Below are 23,247 nucleotides of genomic sequence, written 5' to 3'. Positions count from 1 at the left end.
GTTTTATTAGCAGGTAGTTCTGTGGTGAGGTTACAGAAGGAGCATTACAGTAATGGAGTTGACATCTATATAATAGAGTTGACATTTTATTGAAAAGGAGAAAGAAAAAAAACCTTAACAGGGTTCCCCTGCCTCCCCCTCCCTTTATTTCCTTATTTTGCTGTCATCAATTGAAATAAGGCGCACAAACTTTGAACAGCCGCCGATGCTGGCAATTTAATAAAATTTCATACAACAGCAGTGCTTCAGGAATGCTAGCAGGACAAATCAGCCAGCTGTAAACTTGAACTTTGCTGAGAAATCAAGGCAATAGCTTGTTCAACAGCAAATAACAAAGATTTTGAATCAATTCTTGGCGCACACTCGTGTTATTAACTATTATGCACAATCTTGGCACCTGGTTTGTGTTGGATGGTTCAGCAAGAAGTTCAGAGCGGGGATCCTGGAGGACAGCACTGCATCTTGAGATGAGTAAATAGATGTGATTTGCTCTGTTTTGGCCTCTGGTTCAGCTTCACATCACTTTGCATTGAGTTGGGTTGGGGCGTGAAGGAGATGATCTACGTGTCAGATTCATTAGGAAAGGTTGGGATAAGAGCAAGGTGCCAGCCCAGCTAAGGAAAGGGAAGACAAAAGTGTCTTCAGGCCCTGAGCCCAGAAGGAATGTCAGCTCAGATCTCTACCTCCAAGAGCATGCATTGGGATTCTGCTGTAATGAGGTGTGCTTATCCATTACTGCTAATAATGCCATATCTTCCCAAGTCCTCCGCTGCTGGATTCCTGATATGAAATTCAGCTCTTCTTTTTATTTTTTTTCCTGCCTTGGAGGAGCTGCAGACCTTTCTGTCCATCTGGCATGGTTGGAAGTGGAGGCAAGAAAAAACAAAACTGAGTTAGGAAGTTCTATGTTTTTCACTCATGTGCTTATGAAGGCTGTGGAAGCATCCTCCCTGCCTTCCTCGTTCTGTATGGAACAAAGGAAAGAAAGCATTTAAAGAAAACGAAGAGTCTTGGCTCTATAAATGTTTTTCTGATGTAGTATTTTTTAATTGACAAAAGTTACAAGTCCCTTGTTGGCTTCTGCTCTTCCCTCTGTCCTCCAACTTAAATAACACGTCTTTCTTCTTTGGATAGCTTGGGTTACTACAGCCCAGTGACATTTGTATTTCTAATGTAATAATCAAATGCTAAAACACAGATTACACTTGGATCAACACATCCAGTTCTTAAACCCTGAAAGTAATTATCTTTTCTCATGTACAATGAAATGAAAATATTATCTAGGAGCTGCTGGTTCCTTCATCAGCCGTGTGCCCAGAGCTGGGATGGATCCTGTGACACACCAGATTGGTCAATTCCTGTGCCCAAACAATTTCATGTGAGTGATGGGGACAGATATGGATTCCTTCTCCCATCTCAGTTGTGGTCACTCAGGTGCCCAAGGTAAGGGGCTGGGCCAAAGAGGAGGCTCAGGGGAGACCTTACTGCTCTCTGCAGTGACTTGAAAGGAGGCTGTGATGAGGTGGTTACAGCGACAGGACGAGAGGGGATGGCCTCATGTTGTGCCAGGGGAGGTTCGGGTTGGCTGTTAGGAACGATTCCTTCTCCAGAAGTGATTCTGCACTGCCACAGCTGCCCAGGGAGCGGTGGGGTCACCTGGAGGTGTCCCAGAGCCGTGGGGATGTGGCACTGAGGGACGTGGGCAGTGGGCTCGGTGGTGGTGGTGAGGTTGGACTGGATGATCCCATTAGTCTTTTCCAGCCTTGATGGTTCTTTGAGTCTATGATTCTATGTTTCATAATGCTTTCCCAGACCTAAGCATTTCTAATTCTTGCTGAGATGATCTCTCTGTTCTTAAGGTCCGCCGTGTTCCAGCCAGTGTGTTGTTTATCTCACAGCTATGAAAGCTACAACACTGGAAACCATGTCAGAGTTTGACCCCCTGATGGCAATCTGCACTCCATAGTTACAGTGCAATACAAGTTTTCAGATGTGACAGTAGCAAGGCTTCTAGACACTGTGTTTAATTTCCTAGTGCTGTAAAGCTGGACATCCTCCATCCTCATGTTCACATGCTCTTGAAAGGGGCAGGGATTAAACCACGCATCCTCATCAGAACCCACAGTGATTTTGTCCAATGATGTTGGAGCAATATTGGCACAACCCACCAGTGAGCAGCGCACTGGAGTGTATATATTGGCACATAATTCCTGGTTTAAAATTGTAGCCAAATTCCTTCTGGCCAGTGCAGCCAAAGGGATGGGGAAGGTGTTTCTGTCCAGTAGGAGCCACCCAGAGAGCTGTGGGTGCCCCATCCCTGAAGGTGCCCAAGGCCAGGTTGGATGGGCCCTGGGCAGCCTGAGCTGGTGGGGGGCAGCCAGCCCATGGCAAGGGTTGGGGTGGGTGGGCTTTGAAGTCCCTTCCAACCCAACCATCCTGTGGTCCTTGAAGCAGGAGGTGTTGGCAGAGAACGGCCCGGCTCTGCTCAGAGCCCCCACAGAACAGGAGGGGATCTGGGCTCACCGAGGTGCTTCAGAAGGCATTTGATGTGGGGAAACGGTGCGAGTTGATAAAGAAGTCAATAACACTGCGTGTCTGAAGTGGAACTTCAGCTAACTGCTGAAAATACTTTGAAAAGCGCTGACCACAATTAAGCACTTAATCAGGAGAGAGATGCAATTTTCTGAGGCTCAGAGTACAAAAATCGTGAAGCACAGATCCAGAGATATGAAGGAAAATGTCTCTTTGGCAATTAAGATCCATTCTGCTCAAAGGCTGAAAATGGTATCATTGAATTACTTTTGTTGCACGGTTGATACGCTGAATTATCTAAAATGTAAACCATTGTGCCTCAAATGCCACTCAAGAAGTAAAACAGCTTCTCCTGCTCAGCTGTTACCCAGCTCTGCGGATTGTCTCCTGATGCTATCTGCTTTCCCTTCTTTAAAACAGCACTCATAATGGAGTTTTTTTCTTTCCTTCCCTGTAGCATGGTGCTGGCTGGAAGGAGCTGTGCAGGAGCACTGCGGAGAAGAGACTTTCCAGGAGTGTTTCTGCATGGAAAGCCAACACGTTTGCCTTGCAGGACTGAGGGAAGGAGGGATGCTGACTTGATTGGTGAAGTCGATGCGAGACTTCCCAGTGATTCCAGTGGGTGCCGACCTCTGTGGGCTGAGACAGCAGCCTCAGCATTGAGTTTGACCCTCACGCAATGCTGAACCACACTGAGGCCACAAAACGCTGTTGCATCCTAAATAAATTCAGATGAAACCATCACACGGCAGCTTTCTTTGTGTGGGAACTTAAGGAGCTGGGAGAAGAAGGATGGGGCGTGGGGAGGATGCTCACACAGCGTGTTTGGGAAGGACAGACAAGGTGGATAGAAGCAGAGGCAGGTCTGATTACTCTACTCCAGCGTTATTTCCCAAAGCCTCGTGCTGCAGTGTGGTGTTACATGAACACAGCCCATAGAGGAGTTAAGGGCAGCTTTTATCCTCTGATGACTAGCGTGCTGCAGCCAGATGGAACGGTGTAAATCTCTCCTTACACACAACGAAGCCAAAACAAATATTACGCAGTGATTAAGTGGCAACCCAAACAGAAGCAGGCGTCCTGTGGGCCGAAACAGGAAATCTTGGGTTACAAAACTCAAGATATGTTAATTTAATTTGATTATATATTTGATGGCTATCTTAAGTGGCCCATGAATAATTGATGAAAATTAGGAAAGCTGCTGTTTACCTTTAAAATCAAGCTGTGGAGGGTAGGAACTGAATCTTCGGGAGCATAATTACTGTTTGCATGGGTCACGTGGGAGATCCCCACAGCCTATGGCAGGAGGAGGAAGGATGAAGGTTTCCACTCCTCTGGGGCTGAGATGGAACCTCCTGAGTTCAGTACCTAAAGGGGAAGTCTAAGAAAGAAGGGGACAGACTTTAGCAGGGTCTGCTGTGATAGGACAAAGAGAAATGGTTTCAAACTGAAAGGGGAGAGATTTAGATGGGATAGAAAGAAAACGTTTCTTATGATAACGGTAGGGAGTTCTGGCACAGATTGCCCATAAAGGCACTGCTGCCCCATCCCTGCAGACAGCCAAGGTCAGGCTGGACAGGGCTCTGAGCATTGCTGGAGCTGTGGGTGTCCCTGTGCACTGCAAGGGGTTGGAATGGATGGGCTTTAAGGTCCCTTCCAGCTCCAACCATTCTGTAATTCCATGATTCTATGAAATCTGGTGGGTGCCATTTTCTGCACCAACATAGTGCGGCCAGAGGCTGACCAGAGGGCAATGTGGAGACCAAACTTCTCATGTTTTGCCATCACCTCTTGTGATGCCACTGAGAACGAGGTCCTCCTCACTTCTTTGTCTCAAGCCTTTGTCTCAAATACACACAAAGACCCACTTGAATCAGAGAATCGTTAAGATTGAAAAAGATCACTGACATCACCCAGTCCAACCATCATCCCATGCCCGGGAGTGCTCTAGACCACGTCCCGCAGTACCACAGCTCCATGGTTTGGGAACATCTCCAGGGACGGTGACCCCACGCTCCCTGGGCAGCTGTGCCACTGCCTCACCACTCTTTGGGAGAAGGAATCGCTCCTAACAGCCAACCTGAACCTCCCCTGGCACAACGTGAAGCCGTCCCCTCTCACCCTGAAGATTACCTCTTGTCCTTGCTTCAATTTCTGGACCACACCAAAGCCTTTCTGAATGAACATAGCTACGTGGGGACCAGGTGACAGGTGGCATCCATCCCACGGCCTACAGGCTCCATCTGATGGAGGCTGCTTGGCAGACAATGAGTCCTGGCTGCTGCATGTGGTGACTGAAGGGGGAAAAGGTGGATGCAGCCCACCTTAAATCTTAGAGACACAACGGGGGTCAGGGCACTGTACCCACGGAATTGAAGGCAGCATGCCATGATTATTTTTTTTTTTTCAGAGGGCTGAAATGGAAAGGGTTACCTGGCAGTGACTTCTCCCTATTGTGGGAGGCAGAAACAAGGTAAAGGTACATCAGGGGAGATGGGCAAGCAGTCATTCTTAAAGTAAGATAAACAACAAACTTTTATTTGACTGGGCCTTTGAAGGAGCACAATAACCGGAGGCGCAGAATGCATTATTTACCTCAGGAAGCAATGATGAATTATACAGAAAGTTGTCTGAGAGCCCCTGGGAGCTGTGACCTGTGGGGATTTGTGAAGGAGGGAGTGCATCGGTGGCAGCTTGCTCTGCGCTGCAGCAAATGTCACAGCCCACGGGCTCTAATGGAGGAGCTGACCTCCACGGTAAGCAGGAGGGAACAGCAAGGAGGTGGAGAACAAAAGCCTATCCTTAGCATACTTTAAAGTCCTTAACCTAGATACAAAGCGTGCCTGTAAATGAAAAGGCAGCCCTCGGATTTTAGCTTAAGCCAAACAAAATGGACTGGTTATGGAAAAATAGTTTTCTCATCTTGACTACCGAGCTTCAGTTTTACATTGGAGATGAATGGGGGATGGAGTTTAACAGCGGTTACTCCGAGTTTCCCTTTTAAACACTTGCATGATGGTTTTAGCCAAATGGAAAGCCTAGACCAATTTAGGGTTCTGTTTTGTTGTTGTTGTGTTTTGTTTTGTTTTAATGTCAATATTAAAACAGCTGGTGACAAATTAAGCCAGGTGGCTTAGAACGTGTAATTTGATTTATGCCTCCACACACGCTGGGGTGCCTAGGAAAATCTCAGCTCCTCCTGCATGCACCACATATTCTGGGTTTAATTTCTAGGTCTTTCAAAGACAGAAGCCTTCCTTAACGTACTTTATCAGTGTCTTCAGATTTTGTTGGGCTTGGGACCAGCAGGAGATGGATCATGTCAGCGTGGATGGAGCTTGATGTTCGTGTGCTTTTCATCAAAGAGGTGATATAACATGACACTGCCATGTTAATTTCCTTCTCTAAGCTCTACCTGAAAATTTTTGCCAACAGTGAATGCAGTAAGATCATGATTTTGTGAACAAGCTGGCAATCACTAACCTGCTACTAATTTGTTCCACTAATTTGTTTGGACAGACCAGATTTTGACTGGGCTCCTGCCAAATTAGACCAAGTTAGGCTGAACCAGGTTATACCGTGACGTAGGCTGCAAACACAGAAATGCTTGGTTCCAGAAGAATGGAAAAGGAGAAAAGGGAGATCCTAAGTGTCCTGGGCTGCCAAAAGGCTGAATTGCTTTCAGTGTTCCAGCTCCATCTGTCATCTGTGGGGCAAAGGATCTGTGAGGGAAGGTGGGATGGATGGCAGTGAACACAAACACATCATTCTGCCCTCTATTTCCTCAGTCCATTGAAGCCCGTGGATGCCTTTCCCACCTCCCACCTGGGAGGAAGCACTTGGCATCGAGGGGCAAGGCGACAGTAGCAGCCACTTCCCCAAACCTTGGGCCTTTATACTGTATAAACGGATCTTCTGGGATAACCTGTGGGCTGATCCCTACCCAATCCTGTCAAGGAGACCATAGAATCCTTTTGACCTGATTTCTCACCACTGTCACTGACTTATGTGAACGTACCCTGAGAAAAATACAAGATGCTTTACTGCATTTTTACTCGAAAGTACACATTTCAGGCTGATTCATGCCATATTTCCTCAAGTGAGCATATTTCAGTTTGTGTTTAGGTTGTATTGAGGCTTTGGAAGGAAGAGTGCATCACAGACTGAACTTTATGGGCTGCTGGAGCAATTACAGATGCAGAAATCAAAGGTGGTGAAGAGGAGAAAAGCAAATTCTTCGTGGTGTAGCAGAGCATCAGGACAGTGTTGTGCTGAGCCTTGGATAAAGTGTGGGAGAGCTGAGGTCATATTTATCAAAAGTAAACTAAGATTCCATTATTTGAGCTGATCTTGGGCAACAAAGCATGCTCTTTGGTTGATTGGTTGGCTGGTTGGGTGGTAGTTTGGCCAGTTGGTTGTTGGTTACCTGGTTTGGGTGGTTGGTTGACCAGTTTGGCTGATTGACTGGTTGATTGGTTTGGCTGGTTGGCTGGTAGTTTGGCAAGTTTGGTTGATTGGTTTGGCTGGTTGGTTGGTTGGTTATTTGGCTGGTTAGTTGGTTAGTTGGTTGGTTGGTTTGTTGGTTGGCTGGCTGGTTTGTTGGGTTGGGTGGTTCAGTGGTGTGATTAGTTAGTTGACTGGTTGGTTGGCTGGTTTGGTTGGTTGGTTGGCTATTTGGTTGGTTAGTTGACAGGTTTTGTTGGTTGGTTGGTTCACTGGTAGGCTGGTTTGGTCAGTTGGAGAGTAGGCTGGTTTGGTTGCATTGTTGGTTAGTTGGCTGGTTGGTTGGCTGGTTTGGTTGCATGGTTGGTTGGCTGGTTGGCTGGTTGTTTGGTTAGTTGGCTGGTTTGGTTGGTTGATTGGTTCACTGGTAGGCAGGTTTGGTTGCATCGTTGGTTAGTTGGCTGGTTGGTTGGCTGGTTTGGTTCATTTGGTTTGCTTTAATGGAGTTGGTGGCCTTCAGGCTTTTATGGGACATGTTCAACTAGAGAGTGGGACAAAATCTTGATTAAGAAAATAGCTGTGAAGCTCCTTGACTGGGAAGGGTTGTTGTTTTTTTTTAATTATTCTTTGCATATTTATTTGACAGTCATAGGCAGCAGATGATGATGAATTTTTTTCTGTATACTTCATGTGGTCAAAGAAGGATTTGGCGTCTTTGGATGCCTGAATTGTTTGTATAATTGTTTTTTAGGGTTACAGACTGCAATATAATTCTTTGTGTTCTTGGCACTAAAATGGAAAAAAATAATAATAATAATAATCAGAATACCCATAGCATATTTATAACTGATTTTTTTGTTTTGTATTATTTTGTTTTCCTAAAATAGTTGAAACAGTTCAGCCTGATTGACCAGACCAAGCCATGGTGGTGATAATACGACTTCACATGATTTATTCTAAGCAGCTTCGCTTGCAGTTTTCCTGGTGGATAGCTTTCTTCCTGAAGTGGTGCTAAACCCCATGAAATACAGCAGATCTCTATGCAGAATCGAGGAACGCTGATGTTTGCTAAGTCAACCTGCAGCAATTCCAGGCAGGTTCCTCTGAGCTCTCTGACTTGCACATCTCATCTGGAATGTTTTTTTATCAGCAGCACAGAGAGGGTTTCTAGCAGTTAAATCCCCAGCATGTACATAGAATTAAGGGCCACTGCATACATCCTGGTTACCTCTAACTGTTCAAACCTTATTTGTGCAAAACAATAAAACATGTTAAACATTAAAATGGAGAAGTGATAACTCACGTTGTTGATCATTTCTTTTGCTATTAAAATGTTTAAAATTAATTTATTATCGGACTCACATACAAGTGTGTACCTGTGTTGCCCAGCGGGAACTGCATGATGATTCTCTCACACCCTCATTTTGATCCACGGGGAAAGGTTTTAGATTTCATGCCTGGTGCCAACTGGTCCCAGCCAGGGAAGATGGAGAGGAACGTGAGCTTGGATGGCAGGGATGTACCAGGGTGTGGGAGCTGGGGTTCCCCTGGTGGAAGACAGGTGAGGTCTGGACAGCAGGTGCTGCCATGTCACCTCAGGTGGGTGGCAACCGCTGTGTCAGCTGCAAAGCCTCAGCACGAGCTGTGCAAGGTGGGAGCATTGTATGCAGCCATCCAATTTTTGAGGCAAAGGATGCTGAGTCCAAATGCTTGGCTCTACGCTGGGTAGTGAATCTGCTGAATGAAAGCCTCAGATGGCAAAGGAAATGCAAGATGTAGCTATGCAGCACCTGGAGGGAAATAAGCAGAGGGTGGTCTGTCCTGGAGCATTTCCTGCTGGAGCTGCAGGGGATGAGCACACAGCTCTGCTCGCTGCACTGAGAGTTGGCATTTGTTCAGAGTTTCATTTTTACTTCCAGAGTTGGTTACAGAGCTGTCCCAGCTGCTCTGATGCTTCCAAATGACAGAGGCTGAAACAAAATCATAGATTGGCCTCTTGTTTGGGATTAAAATGTGAGCACTGATTTGCTTTTAGATGGCATTTTAGCCAGCGCAACAAAACAAATGGGACAGAGGAGAGAGAGGAGGCACAGCTGAACATCACGAGCTCAGCAGTGGCTCTGGCACTGCGAGGGACATTGGTTGCTGCTGGTGGGAGGCGTGCCGGAGGCACAGCATGGAGATCCAGCAGCTTCTGTTTGTTTGGTTTTTCCTGAAGCAGCTCTGAGTTGGACCATTCAAAACAAAACAACAAGAAAAAAAAAAAAAAAAAACACCACCGTCAACAGCAGACAAATAACAACTGGAGTCTCTGAGCACCCACCTGCTCGGCTGAGCTGCCGGAACACCTTGCTGTGTGTGAGCTTGTAGCCACCTGCATCTCCAGCCCCGCTCTGACCTGTGGTTCGCGCAGGGCTGAGAAGAGGTGGAGGGCTGGGAGGAAAACACGCCGGCTCCAGGATGTTGGCACTGCACGCTGCCCCTCACTGCCGTCGCTTCCTTCGTTCTTCTGGCTCGATTGCTGCTCATAATTACACTAAACCAGAGGTGAATGCCGCGCACCCACCCCCACTTAGGGCTTGGAAAACGCCGTGTTTATCCTTTCAGCGTTAAGGGCGGCGAGGCCCCGGCACTCCAGGTTGCTTGGGGCCCTGGGTGCGCTGACGGCGGCCCGGCCCCCCCCCCACCCCGGCCGTCCGTTGTCCCGCAGCGCCGCCGTGCGGCCGCCCCGTCGGGGCTCGGGGTCGGCACCCACCTCCCCGGCTCTCCGCGGGGCTCCGGGCCGCATCCCCGGGCGGCTCTGCGGGGCTGCGCAGCGCCCTGCGCGGGGTTCTGCTGCCTCCCAGCGGTCCCGCAGAGTCATCGAGCAAAAGAAAAACCCGTCAGAATCGTAAATCCCTCGCAGAAAGCAAGAAACCCCGAAATCGTTTCGTTCTCGGAAAAGACAGCCGGGATTCGGGGGAGCGGGTTCGGAGAGTGGATGCGATGCGGGGATAAAGGGCCGAGAAGCACTGACGCGGGCGGAGTGCCGCTCTCCCGAAGCCACAAGTGCCCATTTCCTGGCATTCCGCGGCCGCCGTCACTGCAGAGCACCGGGAGCGGAGGGAGGAGCGGCCCCGCGCGTCCTCCGCAGCCCTTCCCTACCGGCCCCTTAATAAACACCGCCGAGAATTGCTCTTATACTTGGTAAATATTGGCTTAGCTTTTCATTGACCGGCTCTCTTGAAAAAAGACCCGAAAAATCCACACCGGTTCCAAACTAAGCCAAACAGTCAATAGGTGACGAAAGTAAGTTATTTCCAGGGCTTAGCGGGGCTTCCAGCTCATTATCGGGTTATCTGATTCGCCTAAACAGTTCCTGCCCCGAGAGGGGCTGGGGAAGGCCGGCAGGGCAGGGCTGGGGCTGGGGGAGAGCACAGGTGAGGGCTTTCTCCCTGCTCCCACACCTCAGCCTCAGCCCCACAGCCTGCCCCCTCCTCTGTGGGGTGGGAGAAATGGCAAGGATGACTGCTATTATTATTTTTTTAATTCGTTTTTCACTATCTTTCTTTCTTTCCATCCTTCTTTATTTGTTTTCCTTCCTTCCTTCCTTCCTTCCTTCCTTCCTTCCTTCCTTCCTTCCTTCCTTCCTTCCTTCCTTCCTTCCTTCCTTCCTTCCTTCCTTCCTTCCTTCCTTCCTTCCTTCCTTCTCTTTCCTTCTCTTTCTTTCTTTCTTTCTTTCTTTTCTTTCTTTTTCTTTCTTTTTTTCTTTTTCTTTCTTCTTTCTTTCTTTCTTTCTTTCTTTTCTTTCTTTCTTTCTTTCTTTCTTTTCTTTTTTTTCTTTCTTTCTTTCTTTCTTTCTTTCTTTTTTTCTTTCTTTCTTTCTTCTTTTTTTTCTTTCTTTCTTTCTTTCTTCTTTTTTTTTCTTTCTTTCTTTCTTCTTTTTTCTTTCTTTCTTTCTTTCTTTTCTTCTTTCTTTCTTCTTTTTTCTTTCTTTCGTTCTTTCTCCCTCCCTCCCTCCTTTCTTTATTCCTTCCTCCCTCCCTCCTTTCCTCCTCTCCTCCTTTCCCTCCTTCCCTCCTTCCCTTCCTTTCCTTCTTTCTTTTTCTTTCTTTCCCTCTTTTCCTTTCTCTCCCTCTCTCTCTCCCTTTCTTTCATTTCCTTCTCTCTCTTTTTATTTCATTATTCTTCTCCTTTTTCTTTCTCTCTTTTCTCTTCCTAATCACCCGCCTCGCACAACGAGGAGCCACAACAAGAGACAGTTCTCTGGAAAAAGAACAGAAATTGGTCAGTGCGGCGCTGCATAACATTACAGGGGGTGAATGCTCCCTTGTTCTCGGCCGGGCCGCCGGGAGGTGCGGGCCGGGAGATGCGCTGGGGGGGCGATTTCCTGCGCCATGAGCCCAACTTGTCAGCGGGTCGGGGAGAAAAGGAGGGCTCTGTTGTTCTTCAAAGAGAGAGGGAGAGAGGGAGAGAAGGAGAGAGGGTTTCTTTTTCTCTTTTTTTCTCTCCCTCTCTCTTTTTTTTCTTTTTTTTTTTCTTTTTTTTTCTTTTTTCCCCCCTTTTTCTTTCCAGAATAGATATAGCACGAATTTTTAATTCGTCTTCCTTTCACAGACAACAATGCTGGTTTTGAAAGCTGGGCACAATTTGGGTTTTGTGAGGGGTCCCCCGGCCCAGCTGGCCATATGGGATACAACATGTAGAACATGCCTAACAATGAGCGCGAGTGACAGCCGTAACAAAACGCAAAGGACACTGCTCCCTGACTCCGAGATGTGCTGCCTCCCAGAAACCAATTGAATGGCCCTAAAAAAAGAGGAAAGGGGGGTGAGGAGGGAAAGGACAGCCCCCCCAACCCCCCCCTCCAACCCCCCAAACTGTCTCTGCCTTTTTTTCTGTCCCCCCCCTACACCCCCCGGCTGCCTCTGCCTCGGTCTCTTTAATATGCACGCCTCTAACATGCTCACCTCCCTGCCTCCCCCATTGTGCTGTTTTGTGAAGTCTACTGTATATTGTGCAAAGATAGACTGCCCGGAGCTGGCCCGGCAGCATGGGAGATATAAGGCCACGGAGGTTAGGGCCACACAACTGGTTTTATAGACTTAGCAGAGCCTGGGGGGAAAAAGGAAAAGAAAAAAGAAAAAAAGAAGAGATAGAGAGAGAGAAAAGGAGAAAAAGAAAGAAAGAAAGAAAGAAAGAAGAAAGAAAGAAAGAAAGAAAGAAAGAAAGAAGAAAGAAAGAAAGAAAGAAAGAAGAAAGAAAGAAAGAAAGAAAGAAAGAAAGAAAGAAAGAAAGAAAGAAAGAAAGAAAAGAAAGAAAGAAAGAAAAGAAAGAAAGAAAAAGAAAGAAAGAAAAGAAAGAAAGAAAGAAAGAAAGAAAGAAAGAAGAAAAAAAAAGTGACTCTTTTCCCTCTCTCCCTGGGTTGGCAACTGGAACGCACAAACTGTGCCCGCTTCTCTGCCGGCCCTACAGCCCGCTCCATCAGGGATGTACAGCCGAGCAGCTCCTCGTTGGGTAGGGGAAGGAGGGTAGGGAATGGGGAGAATGAGAGGAGGAGAGGGGAAAGGGGAAAGAGACAGAAAAAAAAAAAGGAGGGGGGGGGGAAGAAATGGGAAAGAAAAAGAAAAATGGAGAAAAAAATGAAAATGAAAAGAAAAGAAGAAAAGGAAAAGGTAATAGTAACAATAATAAAAATTAAAGAGACGTGATGGAAAAAAAAAAGGGTGAGAGGGGAATAAAATTAGGGGAAAAAAAAAAAAAAAGAGAGAAAAAGAAAGCACAGCCCGGGTGCGGAGGCCGGTCGGGCTGCTCGGGGTTCCGGATCCCCGCTGCCTTTGGGTATCGGCCGGCCCAGCTCGGGACGGGACGGGCGCCGCCGCAGCCCCGCGGCACCGGACGAGGCTTAAAAACAGATTTTGGTTTGGTAGTACCGCCATGGGATGGAGAGGATGGGGAGGACGGGAACAATCTTCTCCCTCGGCCCCGGCCGTGCCCCGCCGGGCTGCCTGCCCAGAGCCCCGCTATGGGGTGAGCGGACGGGGGGAAAGCCTTCATCCCCCGGCGTTCCGCGCTCTGCCGGCACCGTGGCACAGCGCTGCGAGGAACCATCGTTACCGCTCCGAAATGAGACCCTTTTCCCCCGTTTTCTGCTCCGCTCCACGGCCGCTTTCCCCTTAAAAAAAAGTTTCGGGTGCGGGTGGCTTTTTAAAAAAAGATTCTTTTTTTTTTTTTTTTTTTTCCCTTTCTTCAAAACCCATCGTTTTGAGTTAAACGCGTCTGGAAATATTGAAGTTCCGCACACAATGATCGCTTTGCGCTCTCCGGGACGTTCAGTCCGCGTTTCTCGTACCCGGCGTGGCTGTGTGCGAAGCCCGGCCGAGATAAGATAACCCGGGGCGAGAGCTCTGGGCGTTGCTGCCGGCCCCAACAGCAGCAGCGATTCCTACCAACGACCCTACGAACGGTTGTCGGCGTTTAACCGCGGCCGAAAATAGGGGGCAGAAGGGAAAGGAATCGAGATCTTCGTCTCAGCGCCTCACAAACCCTCATAAAAGGACAGGAGCAGCGGGTTTTTCATTCTTTATTTCCGTGTCGTTTTATTCCGACGACTCAACCCTCCCCCCCCCCTCCTTTTATTTTAGTTGTAGGTAGACAGGACCACTCTGCATGGCGCAAAAATCTCTGTAAACAATGACGCACAAAAACACCTCCCCTCCCTGCCCCCCCCCGCCTCCCCCCAGCGAAACCCCCCAAAAAATGGAGGGGAAAAGAGACGGGAGAGGGAAAAAAAAAAAAAAAAGAAAAAAAAAGAAACCATAATAATAATAATAATAGCAATAATAATAATAATAATAATAGCGCTTCCCTCTCCGCTCCTTCCCCCGTCGTTTCGATTTTAGTTTCGGAGCATCAGTCTGTCTCTTCCTCTCTCTCTCTCTCTCTCTTTCTCTCTCTCTTATTTTTTTTCCTCCTTTCCATGTCTCTTTATCGTTATTTTTTCCTCCTCTCTGCGTGTGTGGGTGCGTGCGGGGCCGTGTGCGTGCGCTCAGCCCGCGCTCACCAAGTCCATTGCTGCGCCTGTACCAAGTGGTGCGCTGTGGGGTACTGGGGGCTGCCGGCCGCGCTGTACTGGGCGTTGTATTGCATATGCTGGAGGGACTGGGCGCTATAGGCGGAGAAGGGGATGCCCGTCTGGAAGGTGGCGGCCGCCAAGTCCTGAGCTTTGAGCGTGTGGCAGGGCTTGCCGTCCCGCACCAGGACCGGCACGGCCACCCGCCTCGGGGAGGGGAGAGGAGTCACTTCCATACCTTTCTCGGCCCGGGCCCGCTTCATCTTGTAGCGGTGGTTCTGGAACCAGATCTTCACCTGGGTGGGCGTCAGGCGGATCAGGCTGGCCAGGTGCTCCCGCTCCGGCGCCGACAGGTACCGCTGCTGCCGGAACCGGCGCTCCAGCTCGTAGGTCTGCGCCTTGGAGAAGAGCACCCTCCTCTTCCTCTTCTTCCCCGCGTCCCCTCCGCCCGCCGCCTCCTTCTCGTTGTCGGGCGATTCGTCGGCCGACGGCTCCGGGGACTTGGAGCCGGCCTCCGGGCCGCCCGCTCCGGCCGCCAGTCCGTGCACTGCGGAGAGCGGTGCCGTCAGCGCGGCCCCGACGGCGCCTCCCGCCCGGCCCCGCGGCCCCCGCCCGGCCCCCGCCCGGCCCCGCGGCCCCGCGCCCCCCGCCCGGCCCCGCGGCCCCGGCCCCGCACTCACGGGAGTACTGGATGCCCTCGGCGCTCGCCAGCCAGCGCGTGTAGGGATTATCGCTATTATCATAGAAAGGGGGCTTCAAAGGCAGCGTCTGAACAGCGTCCAAGGGGGTTTGGCCCAACACCGCCGCTTTCTTGGGAGGCTCCGGCGCTTCGCTCTCCTCCTCGCCCCCTTCCGCGGCGGAGCCGTCCTCGTCGTTGGTGTCGGGGAGGTCCAGGATGTCCTTGACGGAAAAGCCCGTCTTTGTGTTGGTCAGAGACATGGTCCGGGCAAATCGGGGCCGGAAAGTTGGAGGAGCAGCTCGCCGAGCTGTCACCCGGAGCGACAGCGGCGACAGCGCGAGGGGAGGGCGCGGGCGGCGGGGAAAAACGTGGAGAAAAAGGAGCGGAGCGCTTCGTGCCGAGGGACGAACGGAGCCCCGGCGGAGCCCCGGATCTCTGCGGGCTCCTTCTGCCCGGGGGGGACTCGGGGAGCGGGGCGGCAGCCGCTTCGGAAACAGTTTGTAACTCCAGGGGAAGGGGAACGGCGAGCCGAGAATTAAAAAGAAAACGGAGAAAAAAAGAAGGAAAAGAGATCACTTCTGGATGGGGCTGACACAGCCCGGAGCCGCGCTTGCCGCGTGAAAAAAACGAGCCATTGCCGGAGCGAACAGTCCATATAAGGCTGGTCCCCGCACATGAACCTGCCGAGAGGAGGGAGAAAAAAAGACATGAAACCCGGGAAAGGTTGGCCACGTGTGGGCGGGTCTTGGAAGTCAAGTGGATGAAGACAGTGTTTGCAGATGTGAAATTGCGGGTTTTGGGCGAGCTCCGAGCTTCCACCATTGGTGATGAGTGGTATAACGTGTCAGTTAATTACCGGCGTGGGGAGGGCCCTTCGCGTGTGTGTGTGTGCGCCGGGGAGAGGCTCTGGGTGATTTTCTGGCTTGTTGTGTTTTGGTTTTGGTTTTGTTTTGTTTTGTTTTGTTTTAAAGCGATATTTATATACAAAGAGCCCGACGTTCCTCACTCTCCAAAGAGTGGTGCTTTTCTGTTGTTTTTTTTTTTTTGTTTTGTTTGTTTGTTTTTCTTTTCCTTTTTTCCCCACGCACAGGAGAAAAGAATAATAATAACAAGAAGAAGATAGAGGGGTGGGAAGGGCAATGAGAGCCGCTCGCTGTGCAGTCCCACTCGCGGTGTCCCCACCCGCGACAGCGCGGCGGTGGCACGGAGCTCAGATGGCAGCAGCCCAACTTATCTAAACCGCCTGGGTCAATATTTTGGTAGAGGCTTAAGGATGAACGCTGGAAATTAATCAGCAAGTAATTGATTCTAGTTCGCTCCGAAATGAAGCGGAGTGGCAAAACGCGATCGGCAGTCACGACCCGGAGAGATGCGGGACGTGATTAGCGAGGAGGGGGGGAGGGGGGGGCGGGGAAGGCGGGGGGAGGTTTTATTTGAAGAGGTCTCATTGATTTTGCCTCCGTCTTGCAGGGGAATGAGAACCAGCCCGCTCGGTTCATTTAACGGGCTGCAGCCCGGCGGACTCTCAGCGTGCCTGCCTTCATTTCATTTCTTTTTCATCTTTAAAATCTCTTTTTCGGGAAGCTGGGAAGATCCCCCTCCCCAGCCCCCAGCAACCTCCGACCGACTTTTCCTCCTCCGTCTCTCTCATCTCCATCCTCCCCCTCTCCCGCACTCGAAGGGCCCCGCTCGCCCACGCGCGCACCGATCCGGGGGCTGCGCTCCGCACAGGGGCTGCGCACCGCCGCCTCCTTTTGCCCGCCGCCTCCTTGATTCCAGGCTAAGAAAAGTTGCCCGAGTTCCCCTTCCCGCAGGAGGGAGCCGGGAGGAAGACGGTCCCTTCGACGCCCTCTCTTCGCCGATCGATTTATTCGCACCTTCCCCCCCAGCCCGCTCCCCCAGCCCGCTCCCCCAGCCCCCAGCCTGCCTCCCATAAAGTATGTGATGTGGCTGACAATGCCCAGGGATTTTTTTTTTTTTTTTTTTTTTTAAGCGAGCCCCTGAGCACATCCTGGGTGGTCGGAGCCGCGCAAACACAAATACAACCCTATGGCTAAGCTGGAGACAATGTCCGCAATGTAGACAAATGTCCGGCTTCTGTTGGAACCCTTTGTCTCGGCGCAGTTTTTGCATTTATTTCAGTGGCGAAATAATACGTGATTGACGCCCTCTTTCAATGTGTCCTAACTGTTGGGAATAAATCTGAGGTTGTTCCTAGTTGTCATGGTATTCAACCGCGCTCAATGGCTATCTCTTCATCCATTTCGGAGTCCTTCCTCGATACGAAGGGAACCCCTTCGTGCGGGCTCCTCTCCCTTTCCTCTGCGGGGAGGGGCCTGGGCAGCTCGCATCCATCTCGATGCTTCGTGGTCGGCAAATCTCGGCCTTACCGATGGGTGCGTTCCCCCCGACCCCACCTGCCCGGCCCTGGGGCGCTCGGATGGGATCGGAAGGGGGTTTTCATTCCTCCCCACCGCGGGGGGGGCTAGAGGGAAAAGGATAGCGGCGAGAACGGTGATGGGGAGAAAAAAGTCCCAAAGTCAGGCTTATGCCAGTGGGAGCCAAGCAAGCAAAAAAAAAAAAAAAAAAAAAAAAAAAAAAAAAAAAAAAAAAGAGAGAGAGAGAGAGAGAGAGAGAGAGAAAAAAAAGCGAAAAAAAGAAAGAAAGGAAGAAAAAAGAGTAATAATAGTATATATACAATTTTAAAAAAGAACACACACACAGACAAAAAGAAAGAAAAAAGAAAACCCTGAGGCACTCGGTTTTGGGAGCACCCAGGCTCCCAAAAGCGCTGATGGCCGCGATTGGGAACGGAGGCGGTGCCCCGCAGCAGTGCGGGAGGTGCGGGGCACAGAGCGTGAGGGGCCGTGGGGAGCTGCGGGCGTGACGTCACAGGCATGGTGACGTCAGAGCCCTCTGACGTCAGGGGGGGCCGCGGGGCCGGGAGCCGCCGCGTAAAACCCGACGGGGGGACTGGCGGCTGGGTGCTCCAGGCCGGCCGTGCTGAATTTAAGCCGGAGGGGTTGTTTGCACAAGAGAACAAGAGGCTGAAGGAGAGGTGCGTGTACACAGGCTAAGTGGCCGCACTTCAGGACAAGTGCCCTCTAGCAGTGTTTACCTGTTTACTTTCGCAGGTAGCTCAAACAGCCGCAACCCCCTCCCTCCCCGAGCTGTGGGGAGCCCCGCACACGGCGGTGGGTTTTAGCAGCGTTACCCGTCCCCTATTCCTAATACACCACTCAAGCAAGTGAATACGAAGGTGTTTCCAGGAACCTCTCCGCTATCCCCCTCCCCGCAGCTCACTCTCTCGGCCCGACCTCCTTCTCACCCGGAGCCGCTAACAGCCGCCGAGTGGCTCTGCTCATTGTCTGATCGGACCAAAGGTGCGAGCTTATTGTTTTCCTTCGCTCCAGACCGCAAGGAAACAAATAAAAAGCACCGCACCTTGCCGCTCGGCGAGGATTAGAGAAGGCGCACAAAGCCTTTGTTAGGGGGACAGGTTGGCTTTATCCCTTGGAACGAGCTACACTTCAAATAAAGAGGGCGAGGGAAACGCGGCTCCTGATAATTGTTATTAATTCACCTTCGGAGCCTCGCGGTAAGCAACCTTTGTGTAGAGGGTGGCGAGGGTCGGAGAGCTGAGTCATTAGGAGAGGACATCTTTTGTCAGGGATCAAAAAACAACAACAACATCCCCCGCCACTCCGAAACGTCCCCTGGCAGAGCTCTAAGGAGCCTTTCCCCCTTTATGGCCGCTCCCGGCTCCGGCCCCGGCTCGGGAGTAGCGGGCACTGCTGGCATCGCCTGAAATGCGGGAGCCACCCGCATCCTCCGTGCATTGCAGGAACTTAATGGTGAGCTGCGGGGTTCGGAGTTTCTGCAGGGGAAAATTCCCTTCGCTGTTGGCGGCTGGAAAAATGATTGCGTTAACAAAGGCGTTAATGGGGTTTGGGTGGAGGGGAGATGAAAAAAAAAAAAAAAACAACAACAAAAACAAAATAACAACAACAAGAAATGGGGTTAAGGGGGAAATTTCCCCGCATCTGGAAACGGAGCCGGCTGTATTCTTCCCTACGGAAGCCCCAGAAATCCAGCTCCGGCCTGCCCTTCTCCCACAGACAACGAAACCTTCTCCAGGACATAGGAATCTCAATGAGCATCCCCTATTCTCTCGCTCCCTCTATCTCCTTTCCCCCGAAGCTTCAAAGCCGGAGAAATCCTTCCAATTCAGCCCTCTTCCTTCGAAATTTGGAGATCTAGATAGAGCCAGCCCTGCCACCAAGCCTCCCGAGGTGGCGAATCGGAATAGAAATGGGGATTTTCCCTCTCCTCCCTGGAGGCTAATGAGGTTATGCCGGAGCCGGAGGGCACATGTTAGGGCTTTGATAAATGCACTTTAATGAGATCTTTGAAAATATTGCCGAGAGAATCGGCGGCAGCGCCGGTTCGGCAGCGCGATGCGTGTCGGCACAAAGCGGAGATCGGAGCCCCGCAGCCCCCGGCCCCGCTATTTGTTTCTCTTATTTAATTTTTCCGCCGAACCCGAGCTGTAAGCCCAGCCCGAGGCCTCCGTTCCTGTTCAAGTCTATTCCGAGCGTTTTATTCACCGACAGAACGCCTCGTCCCCCCCGGCAAACCCCTCGGCTGCATTCGTTCCCATCTCTCTAATGATGAAACGTGTCCCAATGAGATTAAGCTTTGTCACAAATGTTCTTGCCGGAGAAGAAAAACCCAACTCGTTTCGATAACGGCGATCTGAATGCGGGAGATTTAGAGCCCTTTATGAAACGCGGCCCCGGGAGCACTTTCTTATCTGCGTGGGTTTCTCCCACGCGCGACGCAGAGGGCACACGTCGGGCCGCGGTCACAGGTGCGGGGACGCAGGGGAAGGACGGCCGGGACGGGGTGGGGGTTTTCCGAGAAGGAAAGCGTCAATAAGGAGGGACGGAGCGGTGCGGCGGGCAGAGCCGGGCCGTCCCCCGCCGCGCAGCCCGGCCCGACCCGGGCCATTCCCGGTCCTCTGGCGGACTCTGCCGTCGCCGCCGAGAAGTGTCGCCCCGCCGCCGGGCCGGGGTCTCCGCCCCGAGGTGAGCCGGGGCGGGACGAACCCCCCGCCATCGGGGCGACGGGAGCCGCGCTGCCGTCGGGGCGGCCTCACCTTCCAGCTTGGCGCACCCCCACCCCCCCAACACGCATCCCCGCTCCCAAACGCAGCGCTCCCCGTTCCCACAGCCGTCCCCTCCCGGCTGGCGGCCCCCGGCCCCGCGGGCTCACCTGGGCCGGCCCGTGCTAAGCGGGCGGGGGCTGAGCGCGGCGGCGGCGGCGGCTCCGCGCCTCTCGCATTGTCTCTCCGGCGTGTGCGGGGCGGCCGCTCCTTCCTCCGGCTTTACATCGCCCGCTCTGTTTGCTTTCCTCCCCGGCGTGTGACGCCAGGCGAAATACTGGCCATATGTTCGGCGGTAATAAATTGGTTATAAGCGCAAACACGCCGGTTCCTGGATGGCTCTTTTAAGCCGGCCCCGGCCCCGCTGCTGAGCCGGCCCTCTTTCCCCGGGGGGCAGAGCCCTCCTCCCGCCCCCTCCCCAAAGATGCGCGGAGCCGTTCTCTGCCCCCCTCCCCGTTCTGCCCCGATCCGCCCTCGCTCCCCGCAGCCCCAGCCCGCTCCGCAACTCGCCCGGGCTGCCCCGCGCCGAGCCTGCCCTCTATAAATCGCTCGGTAGCTAAGACGCTATAAAAACCAAATAGCCAGATGTGGCACGTTATTTATGTGTGAAAGCTCGTTTACATTAGATATGCTGATCCAAGCTTTGATAGCAGGGGTTTGAAAGAGATTAGAGCTGGGTTTCCATAGCCAGCTCCAGCTGCAACCCCCCTCCGCTGCCCCTTTTTGGGATTCTTTTTCTTTTAATGGTAATTTTATCTGTTTATACACTTCAATCTACGCCCCCCCCCCCAACACCACCCCCCTCCTTCTATTTATTTATTTATTTATTTTTAGGGTGCGGTTGAAGACAAAGCTGATGGAGTAGGCTGGTGGGTTGGGAGGGGGGGGGGGAGGGGGAAGGAGAGGTGCCATCCGAATTTCCTGACGGTGGGGATGGAAAACGATACCTGCTCGTGCAATAGGCACAAAGCCCGGCACCAGCCCAACAGGTGTCACCGTTCAGGGCCAGCGGGAAGCCAGCTGGGGATGCCTCTCCATCACAGCTCGCTTCTCCTTACCACCTGCCACTATAGAGAGACCTTGGACTCTTCTGTGAAAGTCTCCAGGGCCCAGGACAGATATCTCCTAGCTAAATACCCTGGTCACAGGCAGCTCTAACAGAGCAGCCCACAGATAAGGAGATTGATCCTCAGAAGGAAATCAATAAAGATCTTGTTCTGAGCAGTTAATAACTTTGCCAAACTTGCTTTGCTTGGATAACAGAGTGCCCACAGTGCTGACTGAGGGAGGGAAATTTGGGGAAAGAAATGATGCCATTGCCCGTATCAAAATGCAAACATAAATAGTTCATTATTTATTCAAATGCCCATGAAATCCTTTGCTTCCCTAACAAGAAATTCACTCTAGATGCCTAGGCCATGTCTTGCTACATCCCCTAGGTACAGCTGCATGAATCCAAGCTCGCTTGGCGCTTTTGCCTCACTGGCAAAACCAAAGCTTTTTTGAAGGGCTTTTTGATGCTGCACTGATTGTTGGGCTCTGCAAAGGAGATGCACTGAACCTGTCCTGGGGGCAGGTGGGTGCCCCAGTGTGAACCCAAGAAGGGGCAGAGGGAGGCATCTCCCAGTGGGACCCCCAGTTCTCCCCCTGGACCAGTTTTCTTTTCTCCTCTTTGTTCATCCACCTCTTTTACTCTGGAGATAACATTGGTCTTCCATGTAGGATGCTTGATGTAGTGATATCTAGCTAAGAATTGCTGTGGAAGGTACTTCAGAAGGATTCGGCCCTCCGTGACCTGCCAAGAAAAACAGATGCCAACCTGTTCCCGCTCACGTGGGCAGTTTTGCTCCATTTTATTTCTGCCCCATGACTTCATCCCACTCGACTCATCCTGAAACAGATCCACCGGGACGCGCAAACAGGTGCGGAAGAGCCAAAGGAGGCTTTAAAAAAAGAAATCCCAGGAAAAGACGTTGACATTGATGCTGTAAACCCCGCGAGCGACACGGGAGCCAACCGGGAAGGTACAGATAAGGAACGAATGGCGGCGTATCGCGGGCGTCCCGTCAATCACACGTCCATCTCTGGGTGCCCAGACAGAGCAGGTGGGAGCATCGCTGTCAGCTGAGATCACCGAGGATGTGCTGGTGATGGTGGGGATGTTGCAGCTGCCAGGCTCCTTTACAGAGGTCCAGGAGTAGATCTGACCCAATGCTGACCCAATACACTGATGCGTTTCTAGGACATACCTGGGAAAAATGTGACACGTTCAGATAGTACTGGAAGACTTGTTCAAAGTTGGTTTTGGAGGAGTCTGACTGTTTTCTTCAGTTTCCATGGAAACTGGATCCAAAGCCTATTGAGCTGTGTCCCTGGTGCAGCTCACTCCAGGTGGAAGCTGCCCCACAAATCCGGGTCCCTCCAGTTTGGCATCTCCAAGCTGAGCATCAGCACCCCAGCCTTTCTGCTAGGAAAAAGTATTCCCACTGGATTCTCGTGCCTCAGCACCTGTTCTCACTGTGCTGGAGGGTTGGGGACAGTTGCAGGTCTGGAGCTGGTCAGTGGCTTTACAGTTCTCTGCGGAGTAGGATGGAAATAGAATGGGGAGAAGAAAGATACTGGGAAGAAGGAAAGAATAGAACAGGAAGAAGACAATAGGAAGATAGAGTGCTGACACCACCAAGCAGGCAAGCAGAAGGTGAGGGGAAGGTGGCACAGATGTTACACATTAACAACGTGCCCGAGCTGTCTCATAACCCTCCCCATTACTGGGGGCCTCGGTGTGGGCTGCTCTGGCTAATATGTAACCCCGTATCTTCCCTGCTGTGACCTACGGGGGTGTCCCATGGGCAGGATGGCTCAGAGAGAGGTGGGCTGTTTCTGCGTTGGTGGATGGGGAGAATGTTTGGTGATGATAATCCTTACGGATAGATATTTTTCTAGCAGCCCTAAATGTTTCCTGGTGAGCTGGGGAACTGAAGCTGGCTCACAACGAGCTGTTCTGCAGTCGAAACACAATGGACAAAACACCAGAGTTTCCCAGGCATGCTCAGATGCAGTGTGACTGCTGATGCATGGTTCATGGGGTAACTTTTGGGGTGGAATCCCAACCACTGAGCTGCTGGCATTGGGCAGCATGGTGAATGTGTGCTGTGGCTGCTGCGGGGTGCTGAGGCTGGCTGGAGTTATAGATGTTGGGATCAATATATTCCTTCAGCTACTGCTAGTCATGGGTGTTGCCACGATAATGAGCCAAAAGGCTTTGGTCAGCACTTCTCTTTGGTGTTGAGAGGCCTTTTAGTCACGTGTTTTGTTTTTCCTAGGTGGTTCATGTGATGGGAAGCCATGGAGCAAGTAGGGCATGCCATTGGCTGGTGT

General features: G+C 51.4%; 1 protein-coding gene across 1 annotated transcript; it reads right to left on the bottom strand.

The window, feature by feature from the left end:
* Window positions 1–13,691: 13,691 nt before the first annotated feature.
* NKX2-2 (NK2 homeobox 2) lies at window positions 13,692–20,095 on the bottom strand. Its single transcript, XM_085218492.1, has 3 exons — window positions 19,980–20,095; window positions 14,707–15,385; window positions 13,692–14,573 (listed from the first exon to the last, which is right to left on the bottom strand). The coding sequence occupies exons 2-3, from the start codon at window positions 14,963–14,965 to the stop codon at window positions 14,014–14,016; spliced, it is 819 nt and encodes a 272-aa protein (XP_085074618.1). The 5' UTR covers window positions 14,966–15,385; window positions 19,980–20,095; the 3' UTR covers window positions 13,692–14,013.
* Window positions 20,096–23,247: the final 3,152 nt, after the last annotated feature.

This window comes from Meleagris gallopavo, chromosome 2 (genome assembly GCF_905368555.1).
Source record: "Meleagris gallopavo chromosome 2, MGAL_WU_HG_1.1, whole genome shotgun sequence".
NCBI lineage: Eukaryota > Metazoa > Chordata > Aves > Galliformes > Phasianidae > Meleagris > Meleagris gallopavo.
Note: the sequence above shows the minus strand (reverse complement) of the source record. Positions and strands in the feature narration are given on the sequence as shown.

Coding starts and splice junctions, on each gene's coding strand:
- NKX2-2 (XM_085218492.1), bottom strand. CDS start 14,965: ATGTCTCTGACCAACACAAAGACGGGCTTTTCCGTCAAGGACATCCTG. Junction 14,574..14,706: donor CGAGGGCATCCAGTACTCCC/GTGAGTGCGGGG, acceptor CGCTCTCCGCAG/TGCACGGACTGGCGGCCGGA.